The 13,978-nt window shown below is 36.4% G+C and overlaps 1 protein-coding gene across 7 annotated transcripts in view; it reads right to left on the bottom strand.

Moving 5' to 3' along the window:
* SPAG9 (sperm associated antigen 9) overlaps positions 1-13,978 on the bottom strand; it is a 152,320-nt gene that overhangs the window by 68,124 nt on the left and 70,218 nt on the right. For 4 of the 7 annotated variants that reach the window (XM_082372551.1, XM_082372552.1, XM_082372553.1 and 1 more), the window contains exons 3-4: positions 7,818-7,888; positions 1,716-1,810 (exon numbers count right to left, since the gene is read on the bottom strand). In XM_082372551.1, the coding sequence (XP_082228677.1) occupies positions 1,716-1,810; positions 7,818-7,888 (166 nt within the window). Of the gene's footprint in view, positions 1-833; positions 1,638-1,715; positions 1,811-7,817; positions 7,889-13,978 lie in introns of those variants that run through there. The other 3 variants (XM_082372556.1, XM_082372557.1, XM_082372555.1) reach the window with 2 other exon arrangements.

Below are 13,978 nucleotides of genomic sequence, written 5' to 3'. Positions count from 1 at the left end.
AAATCAGATAATTTTAGTTTGATGAATTAGAAAACAAAAGAAACCAAAACATTAAATCTCTAAAATATAGAAGATGGTTCTTAGAGCGTGCAAGTAGAGTGAAGAGCAGAAAAGCTACAGAGATTAATGACTACCCCCACAACCGGGCATGGATATTTGTCACCCAAGTCTACAAAGAAAAGGCAACATCTGACAAAACAATAGTGAATAGCCTCTGTAAAGCTTTCATAACTTTGATGTGTAAATAATTGGGGGAAAAAAATGAATTCCTTGCCCTAAAGGTTTAAATCCTTTCGCTTTAAAATATATTTTGTTTTAGGACGAAAATATTTAAGTTGTCAGTTCCCATGAGCTGCTATCAAAAATTGCAAAAACTGCAAAAAGGATGCCTGAACCTCCATCAGTCAAAGGATAGTTGGAACAAAATAAACACCTATGGCCTGTGTCTAATCAACTACAAGTCCCACCATAAAAGATTATTTGCTCCTAAATACTCAGATACTAAACGAAGAGACTGTGTAAATTTAGACCCAATGCTCGACTCCTGCTCTCCCTTTACTCTTTGAACACTGCTTAAAACAAGACCACACTGATCTTGTACTTGTGTATAAGTACAATCTGAAAATCTTTTTCTTAAGTCAGTGCTTTCCAAACACCAAGCCGTATCCCTAAGTGATAGCCCATAAATTACTATAAATAAGAGATGAAATCTCAGCTTCAGTCCATTTTCCATTGTCTCAATCTGCAAAAGAAATGGTTACAAAGAAGACCCGTGAAGCTAAAAATTCAAGAAAAACCAACTAAACAGGGACTTCTAAGAGAGACTAAAGTACCTGAGTATCCTTGGTAGGTTCTGCGTCAGAGCTGGCACTCCGGTAGAAATAGAAAAGTGCACAAGCAGCAAAACAGAGAGAGACACTAAGATAGCAGAATTAATGACCACCGCCCCGCCAACAAAGCCAAACACAAACAGCAGCATGCATCCAGGACTCATGGCGCTGTGCTGGCATGGTGAAACACCGGAACCAGGAGGCCTACACGGGGGCCAAAGGGGTATCTTTGTAGTGAGGATCTGTCATTCAGCTGCTGCCACAAAAACAATGCCATCAGCAGCAGCTTTCCACTCCATCCTGCAGCAGCTCCGAAGCGATGACGTCATCCCGCTCTCCCCACCTCATAACCATAGAGCTGCTGCTCCTAGCATTTATGCAGCAATCCAGAGCAACGGCAAGCCTATTAACTGTTTTCCTCTCCGCTAAGAGTCCTGGCTTAGTTCATTGGCTACAATGCTTGGAGATCTACATAATTTATTCACACTCCTACATCAAACAGAAGTCTTAGCTAGCTAACCCTTTCAAGCATGCCTCTCTGTAGCAAAAAGAACTTTTAAACCAATTATACAGGAGAAATGAAAATTTTTCAGCATTCTCACAAATCAGACAATTTTAAACCTAGTGTAATCTTCATTAAATATCAGAAATCAATCAAAATACCTCGATATGTTGCCATATAGCATGGCTCACAATTTACCTCTTCATTAGTGAAAGCTGTTCTGTTTTTCCATGCTACTCTCTCCTGTAGCATTCCAACTACAGTAGAGAACTTTCTGAATCAGCTTAACTATTGTTCCAGGATTAAAGAACAGAGAGAAACAGAAACAAATAGATTACTTTATTTCGCTTTTTCCCAAGGCAAAAATGTATTAAAAAGCTTACCTAATTCTGCTATGAGCTGTGGACTCTAGTTGATCACCCCCTGAGAGCTGATGAAGTTTTGTTCTTTCTAAGTGTTCCATATAATTATGGATCATCTATTTTGAAGAAAGAAAAGAATACACAAAATTTTAAGACTAATACCTGGAATAAAAACATACTGTTACAGCAAGGGAAACCTTTTAATATAAATATCTTATTTATCAGACTACAGTTCCATGTAAAAGAATATTAAGGATGAAATTTTCTTTTAACGGCAAAGGAATATGCAAATGCTTACATTTAAGGATGCTAGTGTCCACAAAAGTAGCCAACATCTTGCTTAGCATAGCAAAAACAATTTTTTACCATGTAAATGGTAATGCTATTAAATAATTTTGACATAAATAACACAAATTAGGATATAGACATTGAAGGAATTGACAAGAGATTACTGGTTAAAGGTGATATAGAGGGCATTTGAGAAATCCATTACTAAAATGGGAAACAACAAAAATTAACATGAAACTTGAGAAGAAATCATACCCTTATTTTTTCCATTTTATAAAGGATTCACAGAGTAAAGATCATTTTCAATTTAATACCAAGATGTTTATTTCTTTTGTCTACAGATTTAGTTCAAAGAATGCTAAAATATTCTCTCCTTTGCTTGACTGCTAATTTACTGGAAGCATTACTTAATATAATTATATAATAATAGCAGCAAACTAAAACAAATGAAAAATCAGAGCACTTTGACTGAGTCTTAGATAAGGAACTATAAGACAGACAAGCTGAATATGGAAGTGAAAACTTCAAGAATATCAAGTATATAACCCATCAAGAAATTCTACCGTCTGATTGATTCTTGATAACCTACAGTTCCACTTTTAAGAAACCCAAATCTGTCATTAAAACATATAAAATGCAACAAAGTTCAATGATAAAGCCTTGCTAGATACTGATGCGATACGAATAAGAAAAAAATGAGTAAGAAAAGTTATGTTAGCAGTTTAAAGAAATGTAAATATTAAGAGTAGGCAAGAAAAGGTGAATATTAGCAGTTTAAAGAAATGTAAATATTAAGAGTAGGCAAGAAAAGGTGAATATTCCTAGAATTCTTAAAACTATAGCATGGAATAGCTTTGAAAGTTGCTAATCTTTAGCTGTATGAAGATGGGTTTCAATCTCAATATAACATAAAATATGCATTGTAGCATATTAAAAGGATAACTACTGAAAGAAACAAAATTTAAAACAATTTTTTAAAATTTATTTTTAAAAAGCATGCTTTTGTTGGGAGTTCCCTGGTGGTCTAGTGGTTAGGATTTGGCGCTTTCACTGCTGTGGCCAGGGTTCGATCCCTGGTCGGCGAACTGGGATCCCGCAGTGGCCCAGTGTGGCCAGATAAATAAATATATATATATATATATATATATCTTTTTTAGAAATCCAGATTTTTTTTTTTAACTTTAATTTTATTTATTTATTTATTTATGGCTGTGTTGGGTCTTCGTTTCTGTGCGAGGGCTTTCTCTAGTTGCGGCAAGTGGGGGCCACTCTTCATCGCGGGGCGCGGGCCTCTCACTATCGCGGCCTCTCTTGTTGTGGAGCACAGGCTCCAGACGCGCAGGCTCAGCAATTGTGGCTCATGGGCCTAGTTGCTCCGCGGCATGTGGGATCTTCCCAGACCAGGGCTCGAACCCATGTCCCCTGCATTGGCAGGCAGATTCTCAACCACTGCGCCACCAGGGAAGCCCAATAAATATATTTTTTTAAAGTATGCTTTTGTTGTGAAAATTTTACTTGGCATGCATGCATATACAAAAATTAAGAAGTATGTAAATCAGTTTGAAACTGTTATTTACTTCAAATAAACAAAAAGATGAACTCTGATGCATGGATTAAGATGGGTAATTCTATCAAATCAAATATAAAAGAATCAATCAGACTGTTCCCCAATTAAAACTAGCCCAAATAAGAAATGTATCAGACAAGGAAAAATGAATACAGAATCACATGGATATGGTATATGAAAGCATTTTTAAAACTTCTAAATTTAAAGATTTTCTCTTTACCACCATTTAAAGAACAGTTTTGCAGAAATACAGTTTTTGTCTTTGTGTCAGTGAATCAGAAACAATGAGCTGTTTCCTTCTTGTATCAGGGAAAACTTTAAGGGAAAAAATTTAAATGAGACTAGTATAACAAAGGGATGGTTGGGCCAAATAAGATATCAATTTAAATTTTCAAAAGATTTTAGAAAATCTAAGTCAAATTCTTTTATAATGGAGAGTGATTATATGAATTTGATTCATTCAAATGGAAGAATCTAAGTTTCTTTAAGCATTCAAATGAATAGAAATCTCCCCTAGACTGCTTTTATAATAATCTATTGATATTTATTCAATATAGACAAATAAAAAGATTAAATAAAATGCAAAGATATAGTTCTACCCAAATAGAATCTACTGAATCAGGTAGAATCAGTTCTACCCCGAATAGTGCATTCTATAGATAGATTCTTGTCTTAAATGAATACATTAAAAATTTTTTAATTTAGGAGATGTTGAATTCCAAACCTTCTTCAAATGACTGACCCAAGTAACTATTTCTGACTTTCCAAAATGGTCTACATAATGAAATTGGTTTTAACCCAATTAAACTAACACTTAATAGGACAGAACAACAACAACAAAATGGCAGCTAATATTTATTGAGCACCAACTACAAATCAGCCAGTGCATGTACATTGTTTCAATTAATCCTCACAACAACAATATGATTTTCTAGATAAACTCCACGTTTAAGGAGGTTAAAATAACTTGCCCAACTTGACCAGCTAGTTAATGATTAACTGTGCTCTAACTGTCAGCTAGTTGGCTTTGTGGCCAGAACTCAGGTCCATCTGACTCAGTCATCAGAGTAGTTAAGCATTATAGGACTCATGGTGTATCTGCCCTTTCAGTCAATTCTGGAGGCAGGCAATAAGCTCATTGTCCTTTCTTCCTCACACCCACATGAAAACCCCACATCCTAAAGCATTTCCTGATGTCTGAAATAAAATACGCACTATATTCTATATATGCACAAAAAAATAGAAATAATAAATTGTACATAAAAATTTAAGTTTTAATTACAGGGTTTCACAGAGTAGCTCTGGTTTTTTTAATAAAAAACTGAGTAGGGGGCAATGCTGCCAGGTAGAAAAGAGAGGTAGAGTAAAATAGGATATGCTTTATATAACCTACTATTGGGTCCACCAGCCCCATCCCTCCTTATCTCAGAATGGCAACTCTCAATTTTCTCAGGTATGCACATTAATTCACACATATCCAGGAGTCAATTCAGCAACAAGTAGCTGGAGTCATGAAGAAGGGTCCCAAGCACACTGTTTAGAACATCCCAACTCCCCTCCCACTTAGAGAAATCTTCACAGCAGAGGTTGACTGTCAACTTTGGCTAAAACTGAAATGCAAGGCAATAGTTATTAGAAAAGCAAGGCAAAAATAGAGGTTTTGAAGACAAGTGGCATGAATCCTTTTAATTCTGTTGGCCTCGAATCCTTCCATACGCAGCTCAAAATCCTATAAGTACATCCACAAAGCCACTATTCTTAAAGTGGTTGAGATGGCATAAAACAAAGAGGCAAAGAAAATTTTCTAGTGCATTTAACGTCCATGTGTTTCATAACCTAAAAGCATTATTGAAAATTCAGGCAAGGGAATCAGACAGACCCAGGTTCAAATCCAGTCACATACTAGCATGGCATTTGGGACAAATCACTCCATCTTCTCTTTCTAAGCTTCACTCTGTAAAATGGGGGTGGATGATAAGAATTTACTCAGAGGACGAGATGAAAATGCATTTAAACAGTCCCTAATGTAAGACCAGGGTTCAAGTTTTTAGTGTTAAATATAAGAGTATGTATATCTCCTCCAATGCCCTCTTCAAGGTATGTCTTCTTTCAAGCAAATTCAGTAATGTGTATAAAATTTTGAAATTAATTAGAGAACAGTTATTCACATTACAAAAAGAGCCAGAGATTTCCCTTAAGCAGCAAACAATGCTTTTGATAAAAGTGCTTTTAAACAACTTTTTTGTAGCCTATAACAAAGGTTACCTTAGTTAGAAGTAACAGTGGAAAGATTAAGGTTAAATCCTTCAGACTCCCTTTCCCTGAAGGTTTTCAGAATTTACCTTTAAAGGACACCTAGTTCTTTAGCATTGGATAGCTATTTATAATTGCTAATTGAATTGTATTTCTAGTACAGCTGTATAAACACAGAAAAATGTGGGCTAGAATAGAAAAGACCCACATTTTAAAGCAGCCATATCTGTGTTATATAAACCTTCCTTGAGGCAGAACGAAATACAGAGAGCCTATCAGGGCAGAGGATAGAAGCTGCTTATGACTAAGGGTGGGGACCCTATGAAAAAGCTACATGTGAGATCTGCCTTGGTTACTAGAGAGACCCAAATCTCTGTCTTGGTATTTAGGATTTTCCTGAGATCTTTTCTTCTTCCTGGGCTGTCCTTCTCTGAAGGAACAGAAATAGAAAAATTATTATATCTTTTCATTTGAAATTAAGATGTCAGATTGCTTTTTCTGCTGGAACACATCTTCACTTTTGCTAAATACGTATATGAGAGAAAATATGAAGTTTCACTTTACAATGATTTTTTTTCTAGACCGCATATTTTATACATATTTCAATTTAACAATCCTCAACTATTACAAAGGTTAAAACTTCAATGAAAAAACAAAATGACTATTCATTATTCATCACTATCAACTACTTATGGCACATAAACCTATTCCCCCAAACATGCTTATAATTATCAGCATTGATAAGCACTACCAGTACAGGGCATTGTTCAGGCACTGAATTGAATGGTGTGAAAAGAACCAACAACAGACCTTTAACAATCGATTGTTCTTTAACAGTCTTAATATCTACCAAATACCGTCTTATTAAAATGTGGTTATTTTTTACATACTGAAAAGGCTGCTGTGTATGCTGTTCCTGTCTTCCAAGAGCTCTATGGTTCCAGCCCTCTGTGGCCAATCTTTTTCCTCCACCACTAAATATCAATTCTGTGACACTTCATGCTTAGTGTGTGGTTATGTAAGTTAAAACAGTAATAATCAAACCTCACATGTCAGGAAGAAATGCCAACACCTCCCCAAGAAAGTGTTAAGCACACTACTCTCCAAAGCAAATGAAACTGAGTGCAGTGGGGTTTTACATTCCTTAAAAGCAACAATATAGGTCCCTACCAGAGGCAGGATAAGAGATCGCCCAAACTAGTGAAAGGAAAATGGAAGCTGAAGACTGGAACCATCTGTATCATGGGAAAGACAGGACTAGAAAGGGAAAGAGAGCAATTATTTTTTTCAGGTAACAGTGCATGCATCTATGAAAATTCTATTTATTTAGGTATGTGAACCCCAGAATGACCATGATACACAGAAACAATTTTCACATTAAGGAGATAGAAAGAAACAAAGGAAATATATAAGAGGCTGACAGAGAATCATAAAAAGAAGGTTAAAAAACCCTCAAGTACATTTTCTAAATTGCTTTGAAGAGATTATGTGCTAGAGTTCATCTAAAATACTGAAATTTCATGCAGAAAACCTGTTTTAGAGTCATTTTAAGACATTATAATTTGTTTGTTATTTGTTATGAGCTTGATGCAAATATGTCCTTTATACTGTATTATAAATGTAGAGACTCTGACCAATAATTTACCAATCCATCATTTCCCAACAGGTAACAAAACAAATTATATCAATTTTCTCATATTAGTATCACGTATACTTTTTATTATGCACACATTAAGTTTTTACTTAACCAGCCAAAGACACAAGTATTGGAACTGCCTTAATAATTACATTATTCTGTGGCACACTAATTCACCACATGAAAAGTTAATGCCAGATAAAGGACATTAAAAGTCAACATTTGGTAACTAAGTACATGCTGCATGAAATTTAAAGTCTTCTCAAAATAATCCCCAAGGATTATACTAGCTGATTTTCAAAGAGAAATTAAGACACATTTTCTAAGGTTAATTTCTTTATCTCAATATTAGCATGGTAAGAACAACCTAGAAACCCACCTCTGTGTGTCTTTGATGTAATGCATTATATTCCTTCTTCAGTTCTGCTTCTCTTTCTTCAAGTCTGCTAACTGAAATTAAGATACATACACTTAATCAAAACAAAATATAAGAAATTTACTTGAAAATTCTATCTTTAAAACTTGGAATGGGTTATCCATAATCCTTGATAACTTCAGGACTCATCGCTCCATATGAAATTCTTCACAAAGCTAGTGATCTCATTTCATCATCCTTAATGAAACTTTTGGAGAGGGAATAAACAGAATTTTTTAAAAAACTAAACATCCGATTGCTTCTCCTAATATGTATATGTTTATCAGGTCATCCCCATCTAAGTAGGTTTTTAACATGATATAGAATTACCTCTTGGAAAAACACTTTACAAATCTCCTCATAGAAGTTTTAACCTGGGACTAGGGTCCAAATCATTGATTTCTGATATTATTCCAGCTCTTTTTCACTACTGAGCAGTATGTGAACATGTCAATATTTATAAGTACTTTCTCTACTTCAGGTCTTAATTTCAGGGACTCATCTTCTTTTATTTAGCTCCCTCTGCTGATGGAGTTTGTGTGAGCCACTATGTGGCTCATGGAGCACAACTTTGATACTTTAAAAAAAAGTTTTAAGATCCTGAGATATAGAATGTCAGAACAGGATTTCACAGGAAAGAATGGTATCAGAGAGGAATGATTTTGAGAAGATGGAATCCAAGCAGGACCACGAAGAAATTACAGTACCCAAGATAGATAGTGATGACAGTAGAGCAGGCAGGCACTGTTATCACAGAGAAAGGAACACAAAACAGTGGAGGTGGCAAGGAAGAGGGGAAACCAGCCAGCCTGGAGGAGCCCATACTGGCTAAGGAGCAGTGGGTGACAGTCTGCTGGGGAGAAGTAAAGCTGGCGCTAAAGGAGCTTGTCAAGATACTCATTTAAGTCTGTCTGAAAGCATGAGAGCAGTTGGAAATGGTCTCTTGGTATAAGGGTCAGCTAGCTACAAACATGCAAGGCTGTTTTTAAGTGACAGCCAGTGACTGTGTCAGCTGGCTGTAGAAGTAACTACTATGAACTATAACAGCACACGCATGAATGTTTTCATATGCCTAATATTAACACACCAGACACCATATATCACATAACTTGTGCTGCCTGGTAAACTCATTTTTGGTTTGTGTAGCTTTGTTTGAATATATTGAAAATATGCCATTAATTAGGAAATCTGTAGCTCTGACTTTTGATTTGTTTCTAATCAAGCCTATGTGTTGGCTCATTAAATTTGCAACAGTGAGTAAATACACTACAGTATCCATAGAGTCACACTTTATCGTGCCAGGCAAGGCTTGAGGACATGCGCTGCTCATCTTATCTTGTGGCTGAAAGCAATAAAAAGCAAACCTATAAGGCAGCTGTTTTGTGATAACACAACAGATACTGAAACCATAATAAATTTTAGTGCAGCTTCTGTGATTTTTATTTAAAGACAGAAAATCCAAGCAACTTACCAATTATATTAATCTAAAAGCATAATCCTAAAACTACTGGGTGAACCATAAGTATTTTTAATTGCTCATCTGTGTGAATCAAAATTTTCCTGGTATTGTGCAACCAAAACAAAAAATTAGAGGCTGAGACTAAAATAAAATTGCAACTATCATCCATAACCCTCAATTTCAAATTTGTGCTCAACAGTAGAGCCCCATTACTCTTGTCAACTAACTTGGTATAAATTCATAAGATAAATTTATATCACCATCACCACCACTACTACTAACAGCTAACATTATATAGTACTTGTTATGTAACATGCACTGTCCTACGTACTTTATATTAACTAACTTGAGCCTGACATTAACCTTATGATGAAAGTTTAATACATTTCATTTTAGAGATAAGGAAACTGAAGTAAATAGGGGTTAAGTAACTTGCCCAAATTCACAAAGTTAGTAAATGGCAAAACTACAATTCCTAATGGAAGAGACTAGATCCAGAATCAGCTTTTAATTACCATGGTATTCTGTCTCTCAAGAAATACTCATTTTAATTTGTTTTATATATTGGAGTCTACTTTAAAATTTCACTTTGGGGAAAAAAAGTATAGAGGGTACTCATTTATTACTTGAAATAAAACCCCCTCTGTCTGGAAAGAACCTAATCATGGATACTACAACTCAAAGGTATCAAACTGCCAAGTAAAATATGTACCCAACTTAATTAATCATGATGAAATGCATATTAAAACCAAAATGTGGGAATTCCCAGGTGGTCCAATGGTTAGAACTCTGCGCTCTCACTGCCGAGGGCCCAAGTTTGATCCCTGGTCGGGGAACTAAGATGCCATAAGCCAGGTGGTGTGGCAAAAAAACAAACAAACAAACAAAAAAGTAAAAAAACAAAATGCAACACCACTACATACCTGTCAGAATAGCTAAAATGAAAAACAGTGTTGGTAAGGAACAAGTTCTGGTAAGGAACTTTTATACACTGCTGGTGGGAATATAAATTGGTACACCCAATTTGAAAACTGGCAAGATTTAAGAAAGTTAATATTTGTCAACCTTATGACAAAACAAGTTCATTACTATGAAATATGTCTATGTGTCCACCAAAAGGCATTTAAGACAATGCTCAAAGCAGCACTATTTGTGCCCCAACCTGGAATCAACCCAAATATCCACCAACAGCAAAATGGATAAATATTCATGTACTGGAATACTATACAATAATGAGAATGAGGAAATTATTGCTGTACACAACATCATGGACAAATCTCACAAACAGGATATTGAGGAAAAGAAGCAGAAGCAAAAGAATACAAAGTTCAAATACATACATAACTAATCTAAAACTAATCTAACGTGTTAGAAGTCAGGATAGTGGTTACCTTTGGGGAGGAGTTATGACCTGATGAATTTACGGTGTATACAGCCCAACCCCACCCCACTCCAAACATAATGTGTACCCATTCACACAAGCACTTTCCTTGGCTTGAATACTCATCATTCTTTATGTTCTCCAACAACTCCTATAAATTCAACATATAGCGCAGGATTTAAACAGACTATTCAGAACCATAACAAATAAGCTGTATTGATTCATCATTAAAATGTATGGGGAGATGAGCAAAAAATGTTACCAGATTGGAGAATTATAAAAAGAAATAGGGCTTCCCTGGTGGCGCAGTGGTTAAGAATCCGCCTGCCAATGCAGGGGACACGGGTTCAAGCCCTGGTCCGGGAAGATCCCACATGCCGCGGAGCAACTAAGCCCGTGCGCCACAACTACTGAGCCTGCACTCTAGAGCCCGCGAGCCACAAGTGCTAAGCCCGCGTGCTACAACTACTGAAGCCTGTGCACCTAGAGCCCGTGCTCCACAACAAGAGAAGCCAGCGCAACGAGAAGCCTGCACACTGCAACAAAGAGTAGCTCCCGCTCGCCGCAACTAGAGAAAGCCTGAGTGCAGCAACAAAGACCCAAAGCAGCCAAAAAATAAACAAATAATTTTTTTAAAAAAAGAAAGAAAGAAAGAAAGAAAAAATGATTGCCATCATTGGAGGATAAATTGGAATTACTCTTTTGAAGGTCACGTTGGTGATATGTATTAAAATAAGCAATGTGTATATCCTTTGACCCATTGTTACTATTCATTTGAAAAGGGCGTAGAACAGGACCTCACACACCTGTCTTTCAAATACAACAATTAAAGGTACTGTTAAAATGAATGCAGTATTATCATAAATGCTGACATGAGATGCTGCCTAGAACTTAATGGAAGGATGTTGAATATTACTGCTATATCTGAAATTTAAAAATATAAAACAATGCATAGTATGATGTCACTAAGATGTCTACAAAGTCAAAACGAACTGATTTTCTCTCCCAAACCTGCTCTTTCCCGTAATCTTCTTACTCAGGCAAAAATCTTGCAACTATCCTTTTGCTCTTCTCTTTTCCCACACTGCAATCCATCAGCAAATTCTGTCCAGTTTACCTTCAAAATAAATCTAGAATCTGACAACTTTTTACCACTTCTATCACTCCCACCTTGATATAAGACATCATCTCTTGCCTGGATTATTACAATTATCTCCTGACTAGTGTTTCTGCTCTAGTCTCTGCTCCCCTGTGTTTAAATGGTAACCTGGCTGGAGTCAGATAGTGACTGACTGCTCAAAACCCTTCAACAGCTTCCCGTGACAGAAAGGAAGGAGTGAGGGAGAGAGTCCTTACTCTGGCCTACAAGACCCTTCAGGATCGGATGTGTCAAGCCACACGGCTTTTGTTCCCATGGAGAATTCTTGTCTCCCCACCCAACTGTTACAGACTGAACTGTGTCCAACCCAAATTCATATGTTGAACCCCTAACCAATGTAACTATGTTTGTAAACAGGGCTTTCAAAAGGTAATTAAGGGGAATTCCCTGGTGGTCCAGGGTTAGGACTCGGAGCTTTCACTGCTGGAGCCTGGGTGCAATTCCTGGTCGGGGAACTAAGATCCTGCAAGCTGCGTGGCACAGCCAAAAAAATAAATAAATAAAAATAAAATAAAAAGGTAATTAAGGTTAGATGAGATCATAAAGATGGGGTCCTAACTCAATAGGACTGGTATCTTTTTTTAAGAAAAGGAAATGATAACAGAGCTCTTTCTCCCCAAACATGCACAGAGAAAAGGTCCTGTGAGAACACAGAAGGCGGCCACCTGCAAGCCAGGGAGAGCGGTCTCAGAAGAAACCAAACCTGCCAGCACTTTCCAGCCTTTAGAACTGTGAGAAAATTAATTTCTGTAATTTAAGCCACCCAGTCTGTGGCCTTTTGTTATGGCAGCCCTACAAGAACTATTGACAAATATCATTAAGACAACCTTTGAGAGAAGCTTTTATACATAATGTTTATCAATTGACTTGGGACAGACAGCTGAGCTTGTAGCTCACAGAAACAGGTCCTGACTGACTTTATGGCAGCTTGCTAACCGACGTTGGTTTGTGTAGCTTTGTTGCAATGTACTACTTAATCGTAAGAATGTGGGAAAGGAGACATAAAGCCCCAAAATACCACTAATTGCCAGAAATCTCCTACCATTTACCTAAATGAACATGATCATTGTTCAAACTGGCTTATGTTTATCTACAAAAATTTCTTAAATTTCTATTAATCACTCTGTCCCCTTAAGCATTTTGTATTATTTCTATCGATAATTCCTTAACCCTCCATTCACAGCTTTTTAACCCATTAGACTTAACGTTCTACTTATTTCCATTTGGCATCATAGTCTTACTTTCACCTCAAAAATAAATTTGATAAACTATCAACCCATTCGCTAATCAACCATTTCACACTGTATTTACTAATCTCATATAAATTATCTGTATCTGTATTATTTCTTAGCAAGCCTGTATCATACAAGAAAGGGCATTTAACACATGCAAACCACATATGGTTACATGTGGCCTGCCCCTGACTCTCTTATTTTTTTCAATAGATTTTATTTTTTAGAGCAGTTTAAGGTTCACAGAAAAACTGAAAGTACAGTTTCCATATACCCCTGCCACCACACACCCACATCTTCCCCCACTATCTACATCCCACACCAGTGTGGTACATATATTACAGTCAATAAACCTACACTGACACATCATAATCACCCAAACACTAAAGTTTACATCAGGATTAACTCTTTGTGTTGAATATTCTATAGATTTGGACACATACATAATGACATGTATCCACAATTACAGTTTCATACAGAGTAGTTTCATTGCCTTAAAAATCCTCTGTTCGCCACCTATTCATCCCTCCCTCCCTCCCTCGTCCCCTCCCACTGTCCATTTTAACCATGGCAACACTTATCTTTTACTGTCTCTATAGTTTTGCCTTTTTCAGATTGGCTTCTTTTACTCTGTAATACCTTTCTGAGGTTTTTCCATGTGTTTTCATCACTTGATACATCACTGCTTTTTAGCACTGAAAAATATTCCATTGTATGGATGCACCACAGTTTATTCCTGTTATTTTCATAAGTGCTACAGTGTTAAAACTATAAGCCTTAAACGCTCATCATCTCATCTAAGCACTAAAGTTAATTTTCTTAATCTACAAATATTTTCAGTTAGTACTGCTGCATATTACACACTTCTACGCTGACAGATGATTTCCATATTTT

The sequence above is a fragment of the Balaenoptera borealis genome (genome assembly GCF_965194805.1).
Source record: "Balaenoptera borealis genome assembly, chromosome: 20".
Lineage (NCBI taxonomy): Eukaryota > Metazoa > Chordata > Mammalia > Artiodactyla > Balaenopteridae > Balaenoptera > Balaenoptera borealis.
The sequence above is the reverse complement of the archived record's forward strand: the minus strand, read 5'-3'. Positions and strand labels throughout refer to the sequence as shown.